The sequence below is a fragment of the Melanotaenia boesemani genome, chromosome 6 (assembly GCF_017639745.1).
Source record: "Melanotaenia boesemani isolate fMelBoe1 chromosome 6, fMelBoe1.pri, whole genome shotgun sequence".
Taxonomy (NCBI): domain Eukaryota; kingdom Metazoa; phylum Chordata; class Actinopteri; order Atheriniformes; family Melanotaeniidae; genus Melanotaenia; species Melanotaenia boesemani.
Window position 1 is genome coordinate 9,434,719 of NC_055687.1, and position 15,794 is coordinate 9,450,512.

The window sequence follows — 15,794 nt, forward strand, 5'->3', positions numbered from 1 at the left end:
CAAAAAGTATCGGAGGTACAGCATTATAAGTGTAAATACTTATAATTATTCAGTTACTTTTTTTAAAGTTCAAATACATTCCCTTTAACAGAACTTTATGTTCATAGAAATGTTCATTTATTCATAATAAAACTGAATATGAGATCTGACTAATGAATGAAATGGAAACCTAATGAAATCAATTACTAACAGAAAAATCACACTAATTTCAGGCTGCTGGATGTTGTGGCTTCGTCTCCTCTTCAGGAAAGATGCTTCAAGTTATTCTGTCTGCTTACAGCCACCATGAAGAAACTCTTTGTTTCTGCTCTGCTGGACTTTATCCCCTGTTGAGGTTGGCAGAGCTCAATCTTCACTGTAAATAGTGTTTGTAAAGCATGGTTTCCCCTTCCTCTGGCATCTGGTGGTTGGCAAAAATATCTTTGAGGCCAAGTGAAAGTCATACTGCAGCATCACGAAACTCCTCTGACACTGAAATATCTAAAACGTGCAGGGTGGACACAAAGCACCAGAACAGAGAATTAGAACAATAATTTGCCATAAAACACACAATCTCACAAGATCTAACTGGTACCAAGTACAAATAAGGGCCTTATCAAACCTTTCAGAGAACTGAAACAACAATCAGAGTTTGCAAACCAGCACACTGCACCCCTAGGTCTGGCTCCACGAAGAAGTCCTGCTTTCTCTGTTCTGGGCAGAGTAATGATTTATACTGCAGGAGAAAAAAAAAGAAAAGTTTACTATGACAAGACTGCATTTGGATAAGTATTTGAAGCATGAAGCTCCAACATCACCCTAAGAATCACTGGACCACACAAACCATTCTGCAACAACAAAGCCTCAATTCAAGAGGGGAAAATATAAGTCTTGTGGCATTGGATAAAAAAAAAAAAAAAATATATATATATATATATATATATATATATATATATATATATATATATATATATATATATATATATATATATATATATATATATAAATACATATATAAATAAATAAAATATTATAAGAAAAATCACTGTAAAATGCAGCAACTGTGTCCGATCTGCATGATGAATTTGTACAGTGAACAGCAGTTGCTAATGAGGTATCTGAGGATCATTGCATTGCCTTAGAATAATACATCTTTTGTTTTAATCTGATTCTTTACAACCAAAAACAAGCAGTGGTAAAAGTCTAATGTACACTAAATAAAGAAAAGCAATTATAAGTAATTATCATCTAAATGAGGGTTTGTGCAAGACAGATTTGATGTTGAATAACAAAAATAAAAATTTAGTGAAGGCACATCTACCAGATAAAATTCACACTGCACAAATAAAACTGTACCTGTTTCCTTTCCTTTAAAAAGCTGCACAAACATCAAACCATGGCTAGAATGATACACTTAAACTTTCATGTGCCAATACTGTAAGCCAAATGGCAATTATCACCAATATGAAGTGAAATTTCTTTGTTGTGATTAGACTTATTGTAAGTCAAACCGTGGCTTTAGTGGAGGCTCATTTCCATCAGCACTCGTTCAACTTCAGCAGCCTCCTAAGTCAAAATGTGCAAACTGGTTTGGAAAAAGCTCAAACATTCTGAATCTGTGGGCCATCCACAGGTGTTTTCCTGGAATCCAATATAAATGCTGTGGCTAATACTGTCCATTATCCAGACGAAGGTCAATCTCTACAAGCACCACCATCGGCCAGTCACTGCTTCCCATCATCATATGCATTCAGGAGCTCTCACAGAGACATGATTACCCAGTAGACCCCAGGGAGTATAATTACATAAACTAATCAATACCACCTCATTAGGAGAACAGTTTCAGCTAAAAGGTCAATCTCAACACCCATCAGAGCCCTTTTACTGAAAGACATCATTTTGCTTGAACACAAAAATAAGTTTATCCATGAACACCTCAGCTGCAGTGCAGTTACAGGGCTCATCCCTGTGACAGCAAGGGATGGCAGGCATGTTTGAAATGGAAGCACAGCTGCTCTAATGTTTGTTTCAGTGCCGAGGGAAGTCCTTTACTTTTTCATTCATTCTGCACAAACCTTGTTTTCACACCAGGAGATCATGTAGAGAAGTCATATGATGTGTGTTAAATATTTGTCTCCTTCATGGTGTCGGTATTTTAAAAGAAATACTACAGTTATAAAAGCTTGATACAAAAAAGCCAAATTGACTGTGCTTGCGGTAAAATATGCATTTTTTTATTTTTTTTGTTTTCTTTTACCTTGTCCTGTCTAGCATCGTAGCAAGCAAAATGATAATCTGGTTGCTCTTTTTTTGCTCTGCCAAGGGGAGGCCTATGGGTAAGGCTCCTCTTGATAATCTGATTCATTTATTTATTTACTTTGAATCACGGAATCTATGTAATCTTGCTGGACCTGACCGGAGGGGACAGAAAAAGATGAAAATTAGTAAAAAGATGCAAAAGGGAAAGAAGAAAGGAGACAAAAACATCACAGACAGAAGGAAATGACCCTTCAATCTACACCACCACCAGACAACAAACTGTTACACTTGTACATGAACACACCAGAACATTTCCTACAACTTTTACAAAAAACAAAACCAAAAACAAACACACACAAAAAAAAACAAAACAAAAAAAAAACAGAGCTGCTAGTCTTTAAGAGTTTTTAAATAATAACCAAATCAAAAAGACATATCATCAAAGTAGCATAACAGCAACCAGATACTAACTCACAGGAAAAATAAAGAGAAGAATTATCTCTTAGTATATAAACCCACTGGACAACTCAGTGACTGTGTCCGCATGCAGAGGATTAGAAATAAGGAGTGATCAGTATGAAGAGTGGTGAGTGAGATCATGCAAATGTGACCACACCTCTACGGAGGCTAGAGGCAGACCAGGGCAGCCCAGAGACCCGGGCCCTCAGCAACAGCCCCGGAGCACAAACCCAAGCTACCCCCCCACGGAGAAGACTCTGGCCCCACCCGAAGGGCGCCAGAGGAGAGCCCCAGCAAGAGCCCCCCACGGTCTTGGGGCACAGGTCCCAGTGGGCCTAGATCGGCAGCCGCCGGCCCCGCCAGGGACCAGCCACCCAGGCTAACCAAAGCAAAGGGCCCATGGCCCCAGGAGCCCAGAGGCAGCCACCCCACCCCCCAAAGGCAGAGGGCCCACACCTTGCCTAGGAGGACCAGGCCCCCCCAGACAACCACCCGGCTTAGGCCAGCACACACCCCAATGTTCCAGCCGCATACCCCGGGAACCAAGGCGCCATCGACCCCTTCCCCCCACCCTCCACCTACTCCAATCTGCACCCTATATAACCCCACACTCACACCCTCCCCTGTGCCGTACCCACAAGCACTCACCATCACACAGTCACGTCACACATAACCCATCCACCATGCCCCGTGGGGGACACCCCAGGCGGACCAGAGGACAGCGGACCCCAAGCACCCCTCCCCCCTGCCCCATGAACCAGCACCCACAGAGATAGCAGCCCACCAGCGCAGTCACTCCGGGACCCGGCCCCTGGGGCAACCACTTCCCCCCGCTTGCCCCTGGCCACACCCAGGGGGAACAGGGGTGTGAGAGGTCCCTAATACCCTCTCCCTCCCTGCTCCTGACTGTTTATGTAGTGTGTGTTGTTTGCAATTAAAATTGAGGGGCAGTGACCGCAATGAGCCAGGCCACCTAAGCGGCCCCGTCCAACATGCACTGCATGACATGCCCCCCAGGTGTTGTTTGTGTGTTGTGTTTCTTGTGTTTTGGTGTCTAGGTGCAATTAAAACTGAGAGGCGAGTCGCCACGGGGTGCATCCAAGGAGACCACTGAATGGCCCCCTCCGCTCCACCCCGCATGGCTCCATGCCTCCCAACTCCCTACGTGTGTGTGTGTGTGTGTGTGTGTGAGACAGAGAGAATAAAAAAAAAAAAAAATGCAATTTAAGGGAACTATTTGTTTAGTCTTGGATGTTATCAAGTCTTTTGATAACACCAAAGGATCTTCAAGACAGTGTTTGCATTGACCTAAACCAGGCAAAAAAGTGTTTCACAGTATGACCCTGGACCTCCAGGCTGTTTACTCACTACAGGGGAGCTTTCACACCATGACTGTTTATTATCTTATGTAATTGCCAGCAGGAACACTGTATGTGAGCCAGCAGCTAAATTCAAGTTTTACCAGGGTAAACACTCAAAGAGTTTCACTTTTCTGCACATTAGATTTTTTTTAACATGGAACTGAAACAAGGGGACTCTTTTTAGGTTTTATTAAAGATAAACTTTTCTCATTAAGTTGGGAAGTTCAGCCTGTAAGAGCACCTTTAATCAAAGCTTGTGTTAGCAAGCTAATTTTGAAAGAGGAAAAATCCACTATTGCTCATGTGAAAACATTTAAATGTCCTTTTCTGCATAGACACATTAAATAAAATTTAATATTTTTGCAATAAGCGGAGAAGACTTGCTGTTGTTACAAAATTCTTAATAAACTTGATAATGTCAAGCAAATTAAGTACTTCAAGTCAGCATGAAGCTGTTTTTTTCCCCAACACAAATCTATACTACACATCTATTTATTTCTTCCTGGAAAATATTAAACATAATGATCCCACTTGGGCTCTAATTTTACTTCTATGTAAATGTTTTCTCAATTATTTCTGATTACATTACATCCTTCCCTCAAGTAATTCAGAGTTGCTTGTTTCCTGCTCAGGCTATCTATCAGAGAACAAATTGCACTCTGATGGCTTTTTCTTCATATTATTCAATTATTACATTTTAAATGAACTATCAATATTAAAGCATTAAGAAAGTATTCAGAAATCTTCAGATTGATTCATTAATAACAATTTATACAACCAGTAGGGTATGCAGGGCATCATTATAACCTACAGTACTGTACTGAGCTCTTTATTTGCAAGGTAATAACTGGATAATGACTTTATTCTCGCCAAATAGCTGGAAGCTGTGCAGAAGGTCTGCAAAGTTAAAGAAATGACTTCATAGTATTGGACTCCGGGTGACTGCATCTCCACTGAGGCAGTTACCACAACATGATTTACCATTCTAGTCATGCTGTTGATACTTATTTTGATTCAATCTAGTTTTTCTCTGAGTTTATAAATCTTAAATTGCTTCGCTTTATAAAACAAAACTATATACTAACGATTTATTGTGCAAAAACAAAAAACAGACTGCAGTTAAATGATGCAGCTGCCTCCAAATCAGAAAAGTTGTCGTGCAAGAGAAAGATGTTTATAAAACAAAATTTTATTTAACTATATCAGAAATTATTATTGTTTTAAAGTAGCGAGATGAAGTAGCAACTTATTTATATGTTAACAGATCTACACCAGCTGAATCAGTGGTGTTCAAACTGGGATCGGGACCCCCATGGGGGTCGCGAGATAATAAAATAATATATATATAACCTACATTTATCAAATGAATTTCGGATTCTTTTTCTGGGGCTTTCAAAATTAAACCATTAACGAAAAGATAAATATTTAAAATTAGCACTTTTTTTTTTTTTTTTTTTTTTAACACAATAAGACATAAACAACAAAGTTAGTACACATGCCATATTAAAAATCTGAATGACATTATCTCTGTGGAAGAAGCAGATTTTGGGCCTTACATGCAGAGGATGCTGCAAGATGACCCATCTGATACACAATTAATCACCAAGTCGTTGTGTGGGGGTGGGGGTCGTGTACACCATCTTGTCTTGGGGCTTCGTGGCTCAAAAAGTTTGAAAACCACTAAGCTAAATGATACAAGTCTTAGGAGATTGCAATTCTCTGGAAACTTTCTACCGATGTCCTGCAACACACATCTACATGTCAAAGCATATTGCTGCCACTAGGAGATCTCTCAGAAATGTGAGGTGCAGGGTATTCCAAGATGTTTTAGTGGTGTTTATGTTTATTGAGATCCCCATTAGCATCAGCAGCATGCTGCATCAGCTATTCTTCCTGGGGTCTGTTTACAGTAGAAAAACAGTATACAATTTACATTCATGACAGATTACAAATTAATTATTAAAATAACATTTTGATCATCTTACAATTTTGACAATACAATATTAATTCCCTCACATTATCCTAAGATATACATTCATTTACAATGTAGTCATACTTATCTTATATACTATCATACAAAAATACACTCACATATTATTCAATTTAAATCTGGTTATTTTTATAGTATATTTTCATTTGCTTTTTAAAACAATAAGCAGTGCATTGCTATATAATATTTTGTGGTAGTGAGTTCCACTCATGCATGGCTCCAACCATCACTGTACGTTGACTTAAACTGGTTTTACATTTTGGTAGAGTGAAACACAGCCCTACTGCATGCCTTGTTGAGTAATTATGTGTGTTTTTGCTAAAAGGAAGTTTCTGGTAAAACATAGATGGTGTTTTTGTCATAATAATATTATTCAAAAAATGAATCAGTGAAAACAACCATCTATCCTTCACCCAAAACCAGGAGGGTCGATTTTAACATTTGTCAAAATGCCACATTTCAGAGCAACACGTGCTGCTTTGTTTTGCATCAACTGTAATTTTCTGATAGTTTAATGATGTATTTGCCCAAACCACAGAACAATAATCCAGATGAGACAAAATTAGAGTTTGAATGACATATATAATTGTTTGCTTAGTTAGATGTTCTGAGCATCTTCTGATAACAGATGAACTGCTACCCATTTTAGAGATCACCCTTTGAATGTAGTTATCCCAGGATAGTTTGTCTATTAGAATTCCCAATAGCTTCACCTTCTCCACTTGCTTCACAAATATATCTTTCGTGTGGAGATCTTGTTGAGGTTTATCTCTCAAAGAATGATTTGTACTAACTGATATGCTTGTAGGTCCTTTAACTTTTGCTCGGCTGTGAAAAAACAAAGTGGAACAAAGATCTCTTCTGAAGTGGAGTAAAGCTAAATGTTAAGATAATGAAGTTTTCCAGTTCTTCCCATTTTTCACCTGTGCTTCCTTGCTATGTATGCTTTTTGGCACTTCATCCTTTATGTTATTCTCTAGCAAACAACTAGTGCCAACTTTCAACCAGTTTGGATTCCACCTACAATGTGGGGTAATCTCTGGACCTAATAGGTTACTTTTTCTTTAAAAAACTGCTCATCTGTCTGTTCATTTGTCTTTAAGAACATGGCTGGAGCTGATTTGGCTGCATCTGGATACCTCAGTGAGGGTATTAAACAATTCTTGGCCACTGGTCAAACTGAACTGCAGTTTCAGTGTATTTTAACTGTGTGAGGTAATCTTGAGGTAAGGAGTTCTGAGCAAAGAAACTATTTGTTAGTCATCATAATAACTCCAGGTCAGGAATAATACACCTTTCACTAAAGTGTGTAGGCAAGATGTCAGATATTCAAAATATAGCTTTCCTTTTGATCACGATATTTTGTGCAACCATTCTGAAGTTACAGCTGTGCATCTTCCACGTCTTCACCTTATGAGTCATATCAACCATGGATTAGACAAAACCACGGCCATTGTCAAAGACGTGTTAAAAACAACTGTGCAGGCAGGAGCTGCACAACATGCTGCTGGTGTGAATATGGAGCCACGATGCAGCAATTCAGCAAACCACAGGATACCAAAGTAAAACCAGCTTCACATTTTGTTTTTAATTCAAGCCCCTGTTGGATGTTAGAACTATCAAATCAGCCTGGTTTCACTCAACATTTATATAAAAATGCTTTTAAATGAAGTTTATAAAAGTTGCTGTGTTCATCCCTCATGCTTCAGCCAGAGAGAATTTACATGATTATTTTAACACATTCACCAATGAGACACATGCATCATCGTTTCCATTTTTATTTGTTCCTAGTACAAGAGACATACAATGGTATTCTGTGAGATCAAATTCATAGTAAGTCAAGAGGCTTAGCCTGGAAATCAAACAGAGAAAAACATAATACTGAATCAATGAGACCCCCGCCCAGAGAGAATGTATTTACACCAAATCAAATACTGACAGAGCTTTTAGAGGCAAGACCATCCCCCTTTGTCATACAATCTGTAACCAGCAGGTAAAAAAATAAAAATAAAAAGGAACACTACCATGCTGTAGCTGCCACAATTCCTCTTAAAAATATTGACTCCCAAACTTTGAATTGAGTTAAACATTTTGCTTTGTTGTCTTATAGTCTATTTAATGCTCTGACATCTGTTAATAACCACATCAACTTTTGGAAATGTTGTGAGTGACCATATTTACCTTTACTTACTGAATCAAGAGACATGAATAGTAAACTTTACACAGAGCCAAATGAGCTCTGGGAAATTTTGACTGATGAACACCATTTTCAGATACAGTAAATAGCGCAGTGCTGTCTTCACAGAATTGATCACGGTTCTGGTCAACCAGTAACTCTCCTAAAAAAAAAAAAAAAAAAAAAGTGCAACAGTGGTGAGTTTTGAGGGAGTGCTATTTCTGAGGCAGGGCAGACTGGCATCAACATCCCAGAGGGAAATCCTCAGAACATGATGGCAAGCGAAGCCATTTGTGAACAGATTTCACCATCACTTCCCAAGAATCGATCCAAGACACAGTCTCAACCTGTCGGATGACAGTTCATTGCAATTCTCATGTTTCTTCTCCATGTTTTGAACGCTGACACGGACAGACCACAATCTACAGATGTAGCCTGTGTAGAAGTCCAGCGATGTGCATCCATTTTCAAAGATAGTGCAACACAATTATCTCTCAGGTAACTAACCTTCACATTTAGAATTAAGCATCTCTTCTTTGCTTTCTCCAACAGGTAAATGTGACTATGGAGGTTAATGATGAAGATGAACTGTGAGTTTTCCTTTTGAAACCAAAAAACACCCCCCCCCCAAAAAAAAAAAAAAAACACAAACAATGGCACTAAAAGGGAAAGTGACACCAAGTGGAAAGTTAACAGAATACAGAGACAGTCAAACCTAAATGTCTGCAGTCTCAGGCTATGAACTAGCTTTGGCCAGCACTACCCGCCCCCCAAAACAATCTGCAGGCTCACACTTTTGGACGAAAAGCAGGAAAAAAAAAAAGAAGAAACGAAGGGTTTCATTCCGAAAGACTGCATCAGTCTGGAACATGTTTTTGAGGTTTTATAGTTCTCTAAATGAAACGTTAGAATTTATCAAATATGAATAAAAAAAAAACATATTTAGAATAAATCCAAATAGATCATTTATTATGTTCTCAGTCATTGGCTTATCACAATGAATGAAAGGTCTAAGCTCATTTTTTTGGAATGAAACACTTCAAATTTAGAATATATGCTGGATGACAGATATTGACGACCATTGGGGGGAAAACAGTCAAATACCTACAATATACTGTAGCATAGTAGCCATCTCAGCCCCTTGCATTAACCCCTATCCCCAAGCCACACATTATTTTAAATAAGGCACACATTTACACATACAGTAAAAATTTGGCTAGTAATTATTCTTTTATTTACAACCAATAGCCACAAAGTTAATAATTATAATAACTGCAGTCTGTTCTGTTTCATGTATGTTCTCATAACGCCAGATAGGATATTTGTCGTGTCCTCTTTGGGTCCAAAATGTTTCTTTCCATTTAAGAGAAAGTGAAGCACCAATCTCAAAGAAACATTCTTGAGGAACTTAAACGGACCCAAACTCGTCCTTTCTGACTTGACATCGGTGAGGAAAAAAAACAACGGAGAAAGGAGTGTGTAGCTGCTTTATAGAAGTATTTCCTTTGTTCGATCAACATGAACAAAATCTTCAGCCCAAATGACAAATCGTGTTGATGAAGTGCATGATTTGGTGTCCCAAAGGTATTTCTTAGGGAGTAGGGGATCGTTTGGTATGCCCAAAGATGAAAGAGTATAGTAAGGCAAAGACATATCTACTTTCAAGGGAATTTGCTGACTTTTCACCACAGGTTACACATACTGCATATGTATATGTATACATATACGGTGTGGATATAAACACACATATATATACACACACATGCATAATATAAACACATTCTAGGGTGGGGTGGGTGGGGATTGGATACAAACACTACATCAGAAAAGGTTAAGCAAAAAGCATGAACTGAAGCATTGCAGGAGCCTTCGGCTTTTAAGTCTTTAACATGACTGATGTGTCAAGGTTGTCCATCATCATCATGTCCAACAAGTGAGTTGCTTTGTAAATCCACACTGGGGACATTGGCAGCCTAATATAACAAGGTGGCAACACGTCACCTTAGTCAGTGGTTCAATAATAAGCAAATAGCTGAACAATACCAATATGGTACAAAGATAATCGTGGGGAGGGGGTGAAAAAAATCGAGGGGGAAAAAAAAGTGGAAATAAGTTTGGTTGAGGCTTTTGTCCACAGTGAAACTGGCTGCCACAATAAATTTGTTGTGTTTTTGGGTGAAGGTATGCAACCTCAAACCCACAGCATTTCTTCAAAGAGAAGTTTCTTAAAGATGACATGATGAGGGTGGCGTCCTCTAGTCCAGGAGTGTTCTTCCTCAGTAGTTGAACTTTCCCTGTTCGTTGACTGGGGACGTGGCAGGTATGAACAAGGGCTTGGGAGGGACATCGGGTTTAATAGAAGACGTCCGCCGCACGATAGCACCCCTGTGCTGGATCTCCTGCTCTCCGTTATAGCTGTGCTGGCGTGTCAGGTACCCACTGGGGATGAGAGGGTAGTGAACCTCGCAGGCGCTGCCCGTCGAGTTCATCCGTGCCAAAAGGGGAGGCTGCTGGTGGGGCCCGCCGTTTCGTTGGCTGAAGCTGTGCTGGCGGGGGATCATTCCTCCTCCCCCTCCTACCGCGCCTCCACCAGACATTTTGGTGGCTGCAGCAATTAGTGAGTGACGTTGGGAGGAGTGCCTCCTCTCCAGGGTGGACTGATGGTGTGAGGGGATGTCAGGAGGAACATCCATGCGGCGAGTAAGACTGTCCCGAGGTAAAGTGGATGAACTGTAGTAGGGGGCTGATTCTGTCTCAGGTATTTGAGGTTGAATGCGGTTGGCAAAGGCTAGCTGGCCTCCACCGCCACTGGCCATGAGACCTGATGGGCTCATTAACTGGGAGTTCTTGCTGCTGCTTGCTTCATGGATGTGCTTCAGGAGCTCATCCAGTGAGGTTACCTCCATCACCTTCTGAGAGTAACCAGGATACGGATGTGAAATCATTCGATCAACATTGTGGATTTTGCGTTCTTCTGGATGCAGGTGACCAACTATGGGCTGCCCATTGGACATGCTGTGGGAGTAGGGGAAGACCTGCTGGTGAAGCAGAGCAGAACCGGGCCTGGAGCTAATGTTATGAGACTTTGGCTCCTTGGCATTATTGCAGTTCTGGTTCTTTTCCCATTGGTTCTTAAAAGCTTTCATGCTCTTAATAGGCAGTTCTGGGGTCGAGTCTGGTGTGGGCAGACCAGACAGCTCTGAGGAGTGGTGGAGGTGATGAGGATGAGGGTGAACCAGGTCTCCCATCGTCATTCCATGATGGCCATTTCTCCTCGGTGGGTGATGCTCCTTGCTGTTGGAGAAAAAAGAATTGTAGATCTTTGGGGACGACACCTCCAGCTTCTCTTCCTTACTCTGGCTGTCTAGGAGGCCATTAAGCTTGGCCAGGCTGCGGAGCGACAGGGCGTGTGGAATCGGAGCTTCGGGATCCTTTGACAACTTCTTGGTCTTATGGCCTGTGTGGTTACAGTAGCATGAGACCAGGAAGCCAGAGAGGAAGGCTCCGAGAACAAAGGCCACCAAAACACAAGCTATCAGAAGGGTGTAATGGACACTGTGGTTGGTCCTCTCCAGCTCTGGAGGTCGTCTCACACCTTTAAAACAGAAAAAAAGGTATTTTAGCTGATGCTCTTTTGATTAAACCAGAAGGAAAAAAAAACAAAACATCTTGTGGTAATTTAGGTCAAGCAGAAGCTGGGAAAGACAGGTTGTGTTTACAGAGGCTTCTCTATGCAGGAAACGGCACGGCAGAAGTGTTTGAACTAAGCTTTTGGCTTCCTCTCTTTTAACTGTTAATAGATCAATGCAGTCTTTCTTTCTAGGACCTGAGCATCCCCTCAGACTGGCAGAGGCCAAGAGCTCCCCAGTTAGAGAGAAATCAGCTCTGAGATGAGTTAAAGCTTTAAATATTGATGGAAGTAAAGCAGCAGGACCCTAATGTTATTTTCACAGAGCCTGCTTTCCAATGCGAGGATCAGGGGCGAGAGCACCTGGTATGATGAACGAGCCAAAAATAACAGGTCTGTCCAATAGCTCACTGAGCGAGGCGTCTTTGCCAACATGGACTCAAATAAGGTTGTCATATTTTCTCAAAATGAAGCTGAAGGGACGGTCTGTGCAGCAGTGCATTGAAAACTCAAGGTTACTTAGGCGAAGTAAATCTACCATGTAAATGTCCTCAGGTGTTGTGACCCTCGCACTGTGTTTGGTTAATGGCGTGAAAGGCAGAGATGATGAAAAGAGTGAAACCTGCCACCTCTCGTAATCAGAGCTCATTTGCAAAAAGCTGCTGCCATCTGTGGTGTCAGACCCTTCTATTCACCCTTAATGACACTTTCTGTGAAAACTGATTAGTCTGCTTAGTAGAGAGAGGGGGGTTGTTAGCTGAGCTGCATCAAGAAGGGAAAAATACAGAAGTGCCAAACAAAAAACTCTACAGCCAATGAAAGCTCTGTTGGAGAAGGAAACAGAAAACAATAAATCAGGTTTGATCATTTATGAGATGTTTAAAATGATGAGGATAATGAAAAGGGATCAGTTCAATAACTTGGTCTGCATTTGATCATTTTTTGTTTTTCCTTGAAATGAACTAACTTAGACTTGACATGATGAAAAATCTTTGTTCCAGATAAACCCATCAAGAAACAGCTTGTAATTAACAATAGAGTATTTGTTGCTCTAATTTTCAAGACATCCAAGAGAGAATATTAATAAATCAGGTTAACCTGCCTTAAACAACTTAAAGCTTAAACAACATTTATTCATCAAAGACTTCTGTTGAAGGATGGAAAGGGGACAAAAAAACATGCAATGTTGATCATTATTTTCAGTTATTTTAAAATGTATTATTAATGTTATTATCCTTTTTTTTTTAAACACATGCAGTTGTGTTTTCATCTAAAATCTGTTAGTATCTAACTAAATCTATACTCCCCTAAGCATAATTGGCCTGCCCCCATGCTTAACAGCAACAGAGGAACTCTTTCATGCACCCCTTATTTGCCAATTGCAATTTTGTACAACATTTTGGTCTACAGTTTTAAATTCCTAAAAAATAAAATTAGGTTAGTTTATTTTTTTCCTACAAACTCCTGCTCATTGCAGCTTTTTACATTTATTTAATCAGTTATGTGACTTGCATCAGGCCTGCTTAGATGTCTGTTTGCAAGTTTTGGATGCAGAATCAGATGTCCTCCCATGACTCTTTAGAGTTGTATATATATATTTTTTCCTATAATTAATCATGTTGTCATTCTTGTACGCAGCTGTTTCCTACCCTTCTCTTGCTGTGTTAAATGTCAAAATATCCTGGTACAGCTATCTGTTAGGGTGCCCATATTTTTGCATAGCAGTTCTTATGACAGCTTTAATGTGACACAATAACAGTTTAGAGATGCAAAGAATTTATAATCAATATTTTTTTTTCTACATCTCTAACACTTGTATGTATATTACTTTGCACCATCAGATTTTAAGCTTTAAATTAAACCTTTGGGTCACATTTTTTTTTAGATGTGTTTAGTTCTTTTTGCTTTTCATGTCATGGAGGTACAGTCCTGAGCAGGTGTGCCTGTAGAGGCTTATCACACTACATTCCTTTTGAGGACTGCTTTGCTACCATTTTCCTAACAGAGAAAATGTGGTCCATTATAATCTTTCTGGAAATAATGCTTTGAACAGATATTCTAATTAAAACTTCTCAATTTGTAGCCATTTCTCCTTATGATTGCTTCTACTCATGACCACATTAAAAAGCCATAAATCATAATTGTAATCCCAGTGGGAAAAGCTATCAAATGTGATGCTGCACTGAGCCTGTTAATACATCTTTTAACCTCCATTTTTTAATGGTCTCATTATACAAGCTGGATCATCGCTGTGGTTTCAGATTTTTTGGGGATCGAGCCGATCGGTGACCTGGTGGTGGTCGCGGCGTGTAGCTTTTGTAATGAGTGCTAAAAGTCTGCTATCATCTGTGCAGTCTGCCTTCTGTTACCCCTGTGGCTTCCTGGTACCTGTGAGTCATCCTCTCCCTCTGGACCTTGAAACCCACCTCCCTGGCTGTAGCTACAGGCCCATTGAGGTGTCCCTCCTGGTTCAAGGGTATGAGTCAAGTGGCACAACAGGAGGTGAAATGCGCAGCTGAGGTAAACAAATCCAGAGTCTATGAGCGACCTGTCACAACATGTTTCATGCAGGCTGGATGACTCAATCACTGAGTATGTGGGACATATGGTGCCAGTGGTCACAGTGAAAGTAATACTCGGTGAATCATGCCAACTGCTTGGCACACAGCTATATGGCATACAGGAGTTGCTGTGAAACTGTACTTAGTAACTTTCCTTACAGCTTCACGAGGGTTTGAAAACTAAAAAAATGCTTCAGTAAGGCCCTTAGCCCCCACAACTACCCCCCCGGGCACCGAAACATGGCAGCCCACTGCTTTCAAGTACATCTAGAGATGTACTAGAGCCAATCGGAACTAATTTAATATCTTTAAATCTGCTTATTGGGTTAAATTGTCACCTAAAATAGAGAGGATAATTAACTTCACTTTCCGCTCATTTCACAACTCTCTGACAATGTTTATAAAGCTTCAGAGTCAGTACTCCTCTCTAACATCAACATTTTATTTCTGTGTCAACTCAACATGGTTTTGGCTCAGCGAAGGCTTAATATAGCGATCTAGAAGTCTGCCAAAAGGTAAAATGACAGATGGGCTGTGTGAATGGAAGCAAGAGAGGGAAGGAGAGAGAAGGATGGTGACACCAGAGGAAAAGAGATGAAGGGATAAAAATCAACCTTGGTTGAAGAGGGGAGCGAATGTGCAAAGACTGAAAGATCCAAGAAAGTGGAGGGCAAGAGCAAAGAAAAAGTTGGAAGATTAAATACAGAGCAAAACAAAGCAAAAAACATAAAGTGAGGAGTGTGAGGAGCAGATTTAAAGGCAGATGGGGAGGATGGGGAGAGAGACGGGTGGAGAACCAGGCAGATTTAATGGGGATGCGTGGCACACCAGCACCTTGATGGGGTTTGGAAGCCTGGTTCTCTGCAGCAGCTGTGATATGTTTTAAGAACAACCTTCGTGCTCCTCCACAGTGCCGCGGGAAGAGAAGCACTCTGAGATTACATCCATATTGTTAAAAATAGACAGCGCAGCAAGTTATGTAAACAGGCAGGTTATACTGAGCGATGCCTGCACCATGTCATACTAATTACTGCTGGTTTGTACATTATGGAAACCAAGTAGGCTAAATAGTTTTTAGATTTTTTCCCCGCAGGTGATTAAGTCAACGTTAAAAACAAATTACAATGAAAGTAACATCTTTTTTAGGAAAGACTGCTGTCTTTGCAAGTTCTTATATCTTTATACTTTATTAACAGTAAGCTTCTTCCATGACACCAATTACTTCTAATCTCAACACTTTGAAGTTTCGCACTTGCTCAATTGTGAGAGAAATATTATTTGCATCTCTCTCCAGGACATTAAAGCATCAGAACTCTAGAAAACTGGAATTTTAAACATTACCAAGAAGAAATGGCTCTTAACACTTTCAAAGTCAGATGGG

General features: G+C 40.2%; 1 protein-coding gene across 4 annotated transcripts in view; it reads right to left on the reverse strand.

Annotated features, from left to right (window-relative positions):
- Nucleotides 1-7,808: 7,808 nt before the first annotated feature.
- sema6e (sema domain, transmembrane domain (TM), and cytoplasmic domain, (semaphorin) 6E) overlaps nt 7,809-15,794 on the reverse strand; it is a 156,382-nt gene continuing 148,396 nt past the window's right edge. For all 4 annotated transcript variants that reach the window (XM_041988107.1, XM_041988106.1, XM_041988103.1 and 1 more), the window contains one exon: nt 7,809-11,819. In XM_041988107.1, coding sequence (XP_041844041.1) covers nt 10,501-11,819 — 1,319 coding nt within the window. In that variant the 3' untranslated portion in view covers nt 7,809-10,500. The remainder of the gene's footprint in view (nt 11,820-15,794) is intronic.